Source organism: Daucus carota, chromosome 1 (genome assembly GCF_001625215.2).
Source record: "Daucus carota subsp. sativus chromosome 1, DH1 v3.0, whole genome shotgun sequence".
NCBI lineage: Eukaryota > Viridiplantae > Streptophyta > Magnoliopsida > Apiales > Apiaceae > Daucus > Daucus carota.
The window spans coordinates 48,517,133-48,529,154 of record NC_030381.2 but is presented as its reverse complement, the minus strand read 5'-3'; the positions used below and the strand labels follow the sequence as shown (position 1 = coordinate 48,529,154).

At 38.9% G+C, this 12,022-nt stretch overlaps 2 protein-coding genes across 2 annotated transcripts; one reads left to right on the top strand and one right to left on the bottom strand.

Annotated features, from left to right (window-relative positions):
• Nucleotides 1-4,280: 4,280 nt before the first annotated feature.
• Nucleotides 4,281-7,313, top strand: LOC108223795 (probable LRR receptor-like serine/threonine-protein kinase At3g47570). The gene is made up of 2 exons (XM_017398218.2): nucleotides 4,281-6,776; nucleotides 6,930-7,313. The coding sequence occupies exons 1-2, from the start codon at nucleotides 4,556-4,558 to the stop codon at nucleotides 7,310-7,312; spliced, it is 2,604 nt and encodes an 867-aa protein (XP_017253707.2). The 5' UTR covers nucleotides 4,281-4,555; the 3' UTR covers nucleotide 7,313.
• A 300-nt stretch (nucleotides 7,314-7,613) lies between these two features.
• LOC108204234 (LRR receptor-like serine/threonine-protein kinase FLS2) lies at nucleotides 7,614-11,768 on the bottom strand. The gene is made up of 2 exons (XM_017373566.2): nucleotides 8,181-11,768; nucleotides 7,614-8,032 (listed from the first exon to the last, which is right to left on the bottom strand). Exons 1-2 carry the CDS (start codon nucleotides 11,503-11,505, stop codon nucleotides 7,614-7,616), a joined length of 3,744 nt encoding a protein of 1,247 aa, XP_017229055.1. The 5' UTR covers nucleotides 11,506-11,768.
• Nucleotides 11,769-12,022: the final 254 nt, after the last annotated feature.

Below are 12,022 nucleotides of genomic sequence, written 5' to 3'. Positions count from 1 at the left end.
TAAGTTTGTAGGCCACTTTTCCAATTATACTTTCAATCTGGAAAGGGCCATAGTACTTTTTTGCCAACTTTTGATTGGTTCTGCCTCTAACTGAAACCTGTCTGTGAGGTTGTAATTTTAACCAAACCCAATCATTGATATTAAAAGATCTGTCAGTTCTATGTTTATCAGCCTGTACTTTCATCCTGTGCTGAGCTCTGGACAATTGCAATTTTAATTCTGCAATCATCTGTTCTCTTTTCTGTAAGCTTCTATCAACCACTCCATTATCTGATTCACCAGCAAAGTAAGGTAGATGCAAAGGTGGTGGCTGTCCATAAACTACCTCATAAGGGGTCAGGCCTATAGCAGTGTGAAAATTAGTGTTATACCACCATTCTGCTAGTGGCAGCCAACTACTCCACTCCTTGACATGATCACCACACATGCACCTCAAATATGTTTCCAAACATCTATTAACAACTTCAGTTTGGCCATCAGTAGCAGGATGGTAAGCAGTAGACATTAAAAATTCAGTTCCATGTACTGCAAACAAGCCCTTCCAAAAGTCACTGAGAAATACAGCATCTCTGTCACTAACAATGCTCTTGGGCCAACCATGAAGCTTGAACACATTATCCAAGTAAATTTGAGCAACTTGCACTGCAGTGAAAGGATGAGACAAGGCCAAGAAGTGCCCATACTTACTCAATCTGTCCACAACCACCAAAATCACATCCTTACCATTAGATTTAGGCAATCCAGTAATAAAATCCATGGAAATGTCTACCCAAACTTCTTCAGGAATAGGTAAAGGTTGTAATAACCCTGGATATGCTGTAGTATCATACTTGGCAGTTTGACATATATTGCAGGTTCTTACAAAATTCTTGACATCTTCTGACAAACCCCTCCAATTGAAGATAGTTTTAATTCTTTTAATAGTTGCATCTCTTCCTGAGTGTCCCCCTCCTGGTGAAGTATGATACCATCTTAAGATTTGAAGCCTTAATTGAGAATCAGGCCCAACTATTATTTTGTTCTTCTTCTTAATCAACTGTCCAACCAAGCAATACCCTTCACACTCTCCATTGTTCTGCTGTAATGTCTCCAGAACTTGTTTTAAGTGACTATCAAAACCATAACTCTGATTAATCAAGATCTCAATATCTGAAGATACAGTAGAAATGGCCAGACACAATATTTCAGCACCATTAACTCTGGACAAAGCATCTGCAGCTATATTTTCCTTGCCTTGTTTATACTGAATTTCATAATCAAAACCAAGGAGCTTGGATAGCCAGAATTGTTGAAAAGGAGTGGAAATCTTTTGCTGAAGTAGCCATTTAAGGCTCTTCTGATCAGTTTTAATGATAAAGTGATTGCCAGTAAGATATTGTTCCCATTTTTGCACAGCAAAAACAATAGCAAGCAACTCTTTTTCATAAACTGATAGTTTTTGCCATTTAGGACCCAAAGCTCTACTAATAAAAGCTAGAGGATGTGATTCTTGCATTAAAACAGCCCCAATACCAGTCTTGGATGCATCAGTCTCTACTATAAACTGCTTATTGAAATCAGGAATGGCTCTGCTGAGAAGTGCATATCCTCTAACAAACTTTCTATAATATCCTGTAAGCCCCAAAAAACTCCTCAAATCCTTCACATTTGATGGTACTGGCCAGCTATCCACAGCAGAAAGCTTATTTGGATCTGTTTCAATTCCAGTGGCAGAAATGAAATGCCCCAGATACTCAACTTTGGTCTGAGCAAAAGTACACTTGCTAAGCTTTGCATACATTTGATTATTTCTCATCAGAGTAAACACATCAGCTAAATGGGACCAGTGCTCAGTTAAATTCTTACTATACACCAGAATATCATCAAAGAAAACCAAGACACACTTTCTCAACAGGGGTTTAAAGACTGCATTCATCCAAGCTTGAAAAGATGCAGGTGCATTTGTTAATCCAAATGGCATCACCAAGAATTCATAATGTCCAGTGTGAGTTTTAAAGGCAGTTTTGAAGACCTCATCTGGATGTAACCTGAGTTGATGATATCCAGCTCTTAAATCCAATTTGGTGAAATACTGAGCTCCAGCTAATTCATCAATAAGCTCATCAATCACAGGTATAGGAAATTTGTCTTTTACAGTTTTCCTATTAAGCTCTCTGTAATCTATGCAAAGCCTCCAGGTGCCATCCTTCTTCCCTACCAATACAAATGGAGAAGCAAAAGGACTAGAACTATCCTGAATTATGCCTCTGTCCAACATTTCTTGGATCAATTGTTCAATAACATCCCTTTGCTTTAAAGGGTATCTATATGGCCTGATGTTAACTGGTGATGAATTAGGTTCCAGAGGAATTTTATGATCATAAATTCCCCTATGTGGAGGCAATTCTGTTGGTTCTTCAAATACTGCAGCAGATTGTTCCCTTAACTGTGCTAATTCAGGCCACTGTGACTCCTCCTTGGACTGTTTATTTGTAGCAGATTTGTCTACTTGTACTGACTTCAAGGAAGACAACTCCTTAACTTCAATAAAACACAAGTGAGCTGCAGTTTGTAGCATTTTAAGGGAGGGTGGTTTGTCTATAATCTTGACCTTCTGGCATGGCACTCCCTGTAAATTGATAGAATTCCCTTTGAAAATAAATTCCATTGTTAATTTCTTAAAATCCCATTTCACAGGTCCCAAAGTGCTCAGCCATTGGACTCCTAAAACCATGTCACAGCCCCCCAATGGAATCAGCATAGCTTCTGTCAAAAACTTCTGTCCAGACATGTTCCATTGAAATGATTTACACACTTGAGTACATGGTATATGATTACCATCAGCTACTGTCACAGCCTGAGGTGCAATAGTGTCTAATTTACACTTCAAAGACTGAGCAAGAGTGATATCAACAAAATTGTGTGTGCTTCCAGAATCAATCAAAATAGAAATTGTTTTATCCCCAACTAATCCTTTGACTCTCATTGTCTGAAAATTCTGACCTCCTGCTAGTGCATTAACTGAAATGCAAGGTTCATTTTCCTCTACCAATTCTTGTTCAACCATATCCTCTTCCATCACTTGCTCCACATCTCCTGGTACTTCAACAATGAATAGTTGATTCTCTCTAAACTTGCATTTATGACCCCTCTCATAAGCCTGGTCACAAAAATAGCATAACCCTTTTGCAATTTTCTCAGCCCTGATATCTGCTGGAACAAACTTAGTATTTCTATTCTGCCTTGGATTAAATTTGGTTACAGACAACTGATCTGGCTTAGTCTGAGGAGTAGGTAATAAAGGAGGCTTGGAGTTTGCTAATAAAGGAACAGATTGAACAGGTTTAGGAGAGTTGAAGGTGAATTTGGAGGATCTCTGTAACATAACAGCAAGAGATTCTTCTTGCAACCTAGCATACTCAATTGCTTGAGAAATAGAGTTTGGCTTGAATGCTCTTACAAACGGTTTAACAGATGGCTTAAGACCTCCAATGAAACTATCAAGGATGTAGTTATCAGGCAAAATATGATTTATCTGAAGCATTACAGCCCTCAAATCTTCAAAATCATCAATATATTTCTCAAGACTATCTTGTTGAGTCAATTTGTTAAACTGTTCAACTATATTTATTCCAGTTTCATCTCTAAACCTAGCAGTCAAATCAGATGTGAATACTCCCCATTCTACATTCTTTCTAACAGCCAGATAACTAGAAATCCAATTCTCAGCTTTATCCAACATATGCAATGATGCTAAATCTACTCTCTGTTCATATGGAATCTTACACAACTCAAAGTATTTGCTAGCTTTCTTGATCCAAACTCGAGGATTAGATCCATCAAACTTTGGAAACTCAAGTTTAGGCACAAAACCGAGAGAACGAGTACCTTGATTAGTGATGACAAGTGAGTCTGAAGCATGACCAGATCCACTCTCTGAATTCTTGATTTGTTCCTTCATATCTGTAATTGCTTGCATCATCTTCATCACATTATCTTCGAGTCGTTTAATTTGCGCTTCTTGTTTCCTGGTGTTGTTGTCAAGCAGGAGCTTGAATTGTTCATCCATGGTGGAAGCTGCTGAAGCTTTCCGAGTGCCTGTCGCCAGGATTGAAAGCAGATGTGTAATTGAAAGAAAGAGAAGAGGATTTGACGGCTCTGATACCAATGTTAAGGGAGAAATTATTATCCCTTAAGAATCAATCTTCAGATATCTAACAATGGTGGAGAGATGTTCAACAATGGTGAAATTATGAGATAACAGAATATAGAGAGATGAGGAGAGAATAGAATTTGCAGAGATGAGAGAAAAGAAGAATTCATTTACTATTTTTCTAACTGAAAACAATCTGTGTTCCATCAACTATATACAACTTGACTAAAACAATTACAACAAAATTCCCCAACAGTTTTTCCCGCCAAATGCTTCTTGATTCTGATTGGTCAGCTGAAATGCAGTTATCTGTGATACTATAACAGACTGTTTCAACTGCAGTATCTCTCTGTGGCAAACAATTCTTTCGAAGCTGGATTCCCCACTGATCTGAGTAATTGTGTAGGCCTAAAGTACATCAGTATGTACGGCAATGATCTTGAAGGAAAGCTGCCTAGTGAGTTTGCTTCTTGGTCTCAGCTTGTAACGTTGCATCTTGGAAACAATCATTTTACTGGGCCAATTCCATCTTCCATAGGGAATATCTCGTCTCTTCGTGTTCTTGATTTAAGCAGTAATAATCTAGTCGGAGGAATACCTTTAGAAATTGCTCATCACAATAAACTAGAGGATCTTAAGTTGGGACTAAACAATTTGGAGGGTATGGTTCCTGGTCCACTTTATAACATTTCGTCCCTCCATACTATTGATATCTCGAGTAATAAGTTAGCAGGAACACTTCCAGCAGATTTGTGCTTGACCCTTCCTGAGTTGCGAGGGTTCAGCGCTGGAGGGAACAGATTTTCAGGCCCGCTTCCATCATCACTTGCTAATGCATCCAGTCTTGTTAAATTTTCGGTATGGGGTAACCATATTACAGGCCCTGTGCTGGTGAATTTTCGATGTTTGTCTCATCTTGAAAACCTGAATTTGGGTAGAAATCCGCTTGGAGACGCTCAAAAGGACTTGACATTCTTCGATTCTCTGGTCAACTGCACTCATCTAAGGAGATTGGCCTTAGACCAGACTGGAATTAGAGGGGAGCTACCAAATTCCATTACAAACCTCTCCACGACTCTCGAGGTCCTCGATTTGCGTGGGAACCAGATATACGGAATCATACCTCGTGAAATTGGTAAGCTTCTGAGCCTGACACTGTTAATTCTGGAACACAACTTGTTAACAGGGAGTGTTCCTGAATCAGTTGGATATCTATCAAAGTTAAACATACTAATTCTGGGAGGAAACAACATTTCAGGACTAATACCAACTTCCATTAGCAACTGTACTCAATTACTTGATCTTAGCTTAGAAAATAATAGGCTCCGAGGAAGCATGCCTACTGAATTATTTAACATGTCATCTTTACAAATTCTTTCCCTTTCGAACAACAAACTTGAAGGGGTAGTCCCTGAACAAGTTAGAGGACTTTCTCCCCAATGTATTTCCCTTCTTTTGGACCGAAATTTATTAACAGGGCCACTGCCATCGAACATTGGAAGCTTAAGACATTTGAACCATCTATCTGTTGCTAACAACAAGCTAACTGGTCATATACCCGCTACTCTTGGTGATTGTGTGATGTTAGAGGTTTTGTATATGGAGGGAAACCTTTTTGAAGGGAAAATTCCATCTTCTTTTGAAGCTTTGAAAAGTCTCAGATTTTTGGATCTTTCAAGTAACAATCTATCTGAGAATATTCCAATTTTTTTCGAGGGGTTTCCTCTACTTGAATTTCTCAATCTTTCAAACAACAAACTTGAAGGTGAAGTGCCTAGAGAACGTCTATTTTCAAACATTAGTGCCTTTTCAGCCGTTGGAAATGAAGGGCTCTGTGGAGGAATTCGATCATTACATCTGCCTGCTTGTCAGGTAAAAGAATCAAGGAATAAGAGAAAGACATTTCTGCTAATAGTTATACTCTTAGTTCTTGTACCCCTTGGTATCTTGTTAGCATGTCTTGTCTTTACTTTTTGTCGACGTCCAAAGTCTAAACAGCTGGATGACCCTGCCACAATATTGCATGACAACCAATATCTAAGGCTTTCATACCAAGATCTTCTACTAGCTACAGATAACTTCTCCCCAAACAATTTGCTGGGTAAAGGAAGATACGGTTCTGTTTACAAAGGAGTTCTCAAATCCTCAGAACAAATTGTTGCTGTCAAGGTACTAGATGTTGAATTGCATGGAGCCAACAAGAGTTTTTTGGCAGAGTGTGAAACATTGAGGAATATACGTCACCGGAATATCATCAAGATCATTACAGCATGCTCTAGCACTGATTATAAGGGTAATGAATTCAAGGCATTGGTTTTTGAGTTCATGGCTAATGGGAGCCTAGACAACTGGTTACATCCGAGTCCTTGTTCCTATCAAGGAAAAGACAGAAATTTAACTCTACTCCAGAGGCTAAATATATCTATTGATGTTGCACTGGGAATTGATCACCTACATCATCATAGTCACGGAAGTATAATTCATTCTGATATAAAGCCAAGCAACATACTTCTTGATGGGGAATTTGTTGCTCGTGTTGGTGATTTTGGTTTGGCGAAATTCTTCTTGGATACTGAAAATCACATCAGTCGAACACAAACAAATTTCACCAGTGTCCATGGAACGGTTGGATATGTTCCGCCAGGTAGTATTGATACTGATTTATTCTTTTTTGTCTACTAGATTTACATTAATCATCAAGATTTCATGTGAGCTTTATGTTTGAGCTAAGAGATTGATTATAGTCTATAGCACGTTTTTTTTTTGCGCCAAATATTAACCCATTGGTTATGTGCAGAGTATGGAATGTGTGCGGAGATGTCTGCAGAGGGAGATGTGTATAGCTATGGAATTTTTCTCTTGGAAATGTTTTCTGGGAAACGACCTACAGATATCATATTAATGGACAGTGGTAATAATCTTCATGACTATGTGAGGAAGGCACTCCCGGAAAGAGTGATGGACATTGTTGACCCACGGATATTACTAGATCAAGAATATCGTAGCTTCACTGTAAATCACAGCAGGGCTACCATGGAGGAATGCCTGGCATCAATATTTGAAGTGGGAATATTGTGTTCAGAAGAGACGCCAAGAAAACGCATTGACATGAGTGTTGCTGTTAAGCAATTACATGCGGCAAGAGACAAACTTCTATGCTGCAAGAGGCAATCACTGTAGCACTCAAATTATCTAAGCATGTATGAATTTAATTCGTATATGCTTGTCCAAAAATCTGGATATTCACTGTAGCATTCCTATTATCTGTGGCTGGATAAGTGAGAAATAAATTTGTATAGTAAGAAGAAGATAAATATACTCGGGGAAAAACCTTAATCCGGATGTTTGCTTCGTTTATGTTGTTGCTGAAGCTGCTCTAAATTAATTACTGTGAACTTTGGAGTATGAACCTTCCCTAATTTCTGCACATTGATAAAAACTCGCTAAGCCTTCACATTGGCTGACTGCACATTGATAGCTACTAAGAAACGGTCCCCTGAATTTGAGTTGCAGCATTGCTGCTTTGACCTGTTTTTGATCTGTCATCTTTCACGGTCCCAGTCTTCGTTTCCAATTTGCTAATCTTGGAAAGTGAAGATAGCACCTCATCCATGTCAGGACGGCCCTCTGGCTCTTGGCACGTGCATAATAAGGCTAATGTAAAGATACTTTCTAGTTGCTCTTTCCTGGAGATATCTGAAACTAACTGAGGATCTACTACACTAAGTAATCTGTCGGTTCCATCTGCCAATGCTTTCTTAACTAGTTGTGGCAAAGTGATTGGCTGTCCGTTATCTTGAGAAAGACCAGTAGGACGTCGTCTGGTAAGGAATTCCATAACAATCACGCCAAAGCTAAAAACATCTACTTTTGTTGTGACTTTCCTCATAAATGCATATTCTGATACAAACAACATAAAAACCACTGCGATCAGAAGATTTGTTCTGTTTATTTTTATATCTTTCTTTGATGTGATATGTTTATCGTGTGTGTTTGTGTGATCTTATTTGAATATGAACAATATAATTAAGGCCAAGCTGGAGAGTACCTGGTGCCAAGTAACCAATGGTTCCTTCAAAGGCTGATGCCGAGGAGGAGCTGCTGCTGTTCATATCAATATCAAGAATTCTGGCTGTCCCAAAATCACTCACATGAACATCCCACTCCCCATCAAAAAGAACATTAGATGGCTTTAGATCACAGTGGACTATCGGAAAATCATAACCTGAATGCAAGTAAACCAAACCCCTTGCAACTGAGACTAAAACATCAATCCTCTCAGACAGTGTCCACCGTGCTTGGTCCACCCCTGAATCATGTATAATGGTCTCTAAGCTACCATTTTCCATGTATTCCAGAACTATCCCCTTCAGCTTTGAGCTCTCCCATGCGTAACCAAATAGCTTCACCAAATTTCTGTGTTTTAGCTTACCAAGAGTTTTAAGTTCTCTGTTGAAGCTTTTTTCAGTTGTCTCAGCAAACAGATGCACCTTCAAAATCTTTACGGCTATCACCTGTCCATCTTCTAGTATACCCTTGTATACAGTGCTCATGCTGCTTGATCCCAAAATGTTATCCTCATCGAACTGATTAGTAGCATCTTCTAATTCCTTTGGATGAAACCTCTTGAGAATTGATTTTGAAGTGTAATCTGGTGCTGCACTCTCCATCTCCTTTCTTTCGTTGTTCTTCATGCATCTACAGAACACTGTAATTGCTAATAGTAAAAGCATAATTACACCAAAAGATGCTAATGAAGCAATAATTACCACAGTTTTTGGGGATAAGCCGCCTTTTGATTTTTTCTGGTCATTGCATGGCTGCAGAGCTTTGCCGCCGCAAAGGGATGGATTTCCTTGCAAACTGGTTACACTTTTGTTTCTAAAAACACCAGTCTCTGGAACAAGTCCTTCAAATTGATTGAAAGAAAGGTTGAGATTTTTTAAGGTAGATATAGTGGAAAATTTGTCAGATATGATACCTGTGAACTTATTCTGAGAAAGATCAAGGAAGCTAAGATTCCTTAAGCTTGCCAAACTTTCAGGCAGTGGTCCATCTAACTGGTTTCTTGAGAGATTCAGGTTGGTAAGCACAGTGAGCTGAGTGAAAGTGTCTGTTGGAATTTGACCAGATAATTTATTATTTGACAGATCAAGTGAGAACAAATTTATGCAGCCTTTGAGTGTAGAAATACTTCCAGAGAGATTGGTAGACGAGATTTCGATGGCTTGAACTGCTTGTAGCATTCCCATCTCAGGTGGAAGTCTTCCAGAAAATGAATTGTATGAAAGGTTGAGATATGTTGACATCATTCTCATGCTTGAAATAACTGTTCCTGGGATGGATCCTGTGAGATTATTATGTGAGAGATCCAAGGTCATCATCCTGTTCAGTGTTGCCATACTCTTGGGAATTAATCCAGAAAGCCTGTTTTCACTGAGATCCAAGTGTGACAGCTGCTTGACTTTCGAAACAGAGTCTGGGATAGGTCCAGTGAAACTGTTATTGTTTAGCAATAGCACATAAAGGTTTTTGAGCTCAAAAATGCTGCCTGGAAGCAAACCTTCAAGAAGATTGTTTTGCAGTGCTAAGCCCTGGAGAAAGGTGAGCTTTGACAGTTCAGGCGGAACTATGCCTGAGAATTTGTTTGTGTGGAGGGATAATGTAAAGAGTTTACTAAGGTTCCCAATTTCTTTAGGAATCCTTCCCGAAAATGAATTTGTACTAAGACGCAGAACTTTGAGATTGGTGAGGCTTCCAATGCTTGGTTTCAGCAATCCAGTAAAATCATTCCCGCTTAAAAGTAGCGAACTCAGACCAATACAATTGAAGAGGTCATCAGGAATGTCTCCAAACAATTGACTATTTCCTATACTCAGAAAACTAAGATTTTGCAACTTCCCAAAGCCAGAAGGAATTTTCCCTGTCAGTTCATTCTTAGTCAAACCTATGTTAAGAAGTTGTGTGCACTTAGTGATACTAGGAGGTATAATTCCACCAAGATAATTATCATTCAAGGTTAAATTCTGTAAATTGTGCAGTGCCCCTATGTTTGATGGTATTGATCCTGTGAGGAGATTGAAGCTCATGGACACGTAGGTTAGATTTGTCAGATTTGTTAGGGATGATGGGATCTGACCAGTAAACCTATTGTTATGTAGCATCAGTATCTGCAATGATGCCAAAGAATCAATCCTGGAAGGTATGCTTCCAACTAATTCATTATTTGAAAGTTCCAGATTGATTAATGATCTTAGCTGGAGAAACGACAGTGGGAATGTAGAATTCAGCTTATTATCATACAGTCGTAAGCCTTGTAAACTTGTCAAGTTTCCAAGCTCAGACGGAATAGCTCCAGTGAAGTGATTGCTATATATGTTTAGCAATTCTAGTTCTATACACTGACCTAATGTCTCTGGAATTTCCCCAGTGAGAGAATTGTCGTATAACTGAAGTATCTGTAACTTTGACAAGTTTCCTATTTCCCGGGGAATTGGACCTGATAATTTATTCCCATTTAGATCGAGATTCTGAATTTCTCTGAGGCTACCAATGGAAGCAGGTATGGAGCCTGTTAAAGCATTATGTTGCGCTAAGAAAAACTGTAGATTAACCAATTTTCCTATGTTGAATGGAATCTCACCAGTTAACTTGTTCTCAGCCAGATCAAGAGTTTGAATATCTATAAGGTTAACAATTGAAACAGGTATTGAGCCTGTCAAACTGTTATCATGAGCCAAAAAAATCTGTAAATTAACCAACTCACCGAGGCTAAATGGGATTTCACCGGTGAGATTGTTGAAAATGAAGGCAATTTCTAACAGTGCAGTGCAGTTGGTTAAACTTTCTGGAATGGTTCCACTAAATGAATTGTTTCCAAAATCCGCATACTGCAGATTTTTGAGGTTTCCTAGCTCTGGTGGGATTGAATCCGAAAGTGAATTTCGATACAACATAAGATCAGTAAGATGTGAACAAGAGCCTAGTTGAGGAGGAATGCGACCACTAAATGAGTTTAAAGTTAGATCAAGAACCTGGAGATTAGAAAGATTCCCAAGGAATGGAGTAATCAACCCTTCAAGCTGCATTTCAACCAGGGAAATCGAGACCACACGTTTCGATGAAGGCTGACACTTGATTCCAGTCCAGTTGCAATGATGGCTGGAGTCATTCCAGTCCTGAAGAGCCCCGAAAGGGTCATTTGTAACTGAATTCTTGAAAGCTTTCAGTGCTTCAATCTCGACCTCCAAGCTTGTTTCTGCACTTAACACAAAACCAACTAAAACTGAAAAAACAAGAAGTGTTATAAAGCTAGTAGTTTTTAAGAGTGTAACCATTGCATTAAAGTAAGGTGGTATTGAGCAATTGAGCATGTATATATATAATGCTTTTTAGTCTCTATTCTTTGTTGAAATGACTAGATACATTCCATAACTACATGGATTCAACCTGTGCATGACTTGTATCAAGTTCCTAGTGAATGAAAAGGATGATAGCGGTTTTTATTTGTTTGTATTATTAACAACTTGGTTTGATATAGACGGATCTAACAGATTGAGGTGTCCAGAAGATTTTGTATCACGCTACATTGTGCAGTGAACGCGGTATCAGACTCATGTCGATATAGCTCATGCAAGTTGCAAAGCTGGTGGGCAGAGAAGAGGACTGAAGTGGCTGCGCCTACAAGGTAAGACATTGCTTAGTGTTTGATGGATAAGGACTAAGGAGACATGTTATGTAATTGGTGCTGTTTCCGCGCTCAGAAGCACTTCTTTTCCTGAAAAGTCGGATTTCACTTTTTTTGACCCGTTTATGTAAAAATGTGGAATCGCTCTTAAAAGGCTCGGAAGATAAAACTAGAAAGTTGAATAAATAGGGACAAGTAACTAG

What these genes read in the sequence shown, in the direction of transcription:
- LOC108204234 (XM_017373566.2), bottom strand. Translation starts at nt 11,505, where the DNA reads ATGCTCAATTGCTCAATACCACCTTACTTTAATGCAATGGTTACACTC. An exon ending in CATTGGTTACTTGGCACCAG is followed by an intron (nt 8,033 to 8,180) that starts GTACTCTCCAGC and finishes TGTTTGTATCAG; the next exon opens with AATATGCATTTATGAGGAAA.
- LOC108223795 (XM_017398218.2), top strand. Translation starts at nt 4,556, where the DNA reads ATGTACGGCAATGATCTTGAAGGAAAGCTGCCTAGTGAGTTTGCTTCT. An exon ending in GGTTGGATATGTTCCGCCAG is followed by an intron (nt 6,777 to 6,929) that starts GTAGTATTGATA and finishes GGTTATGTGCAG; the next exon opens with AGTATGGAATGTGTGCGGAG.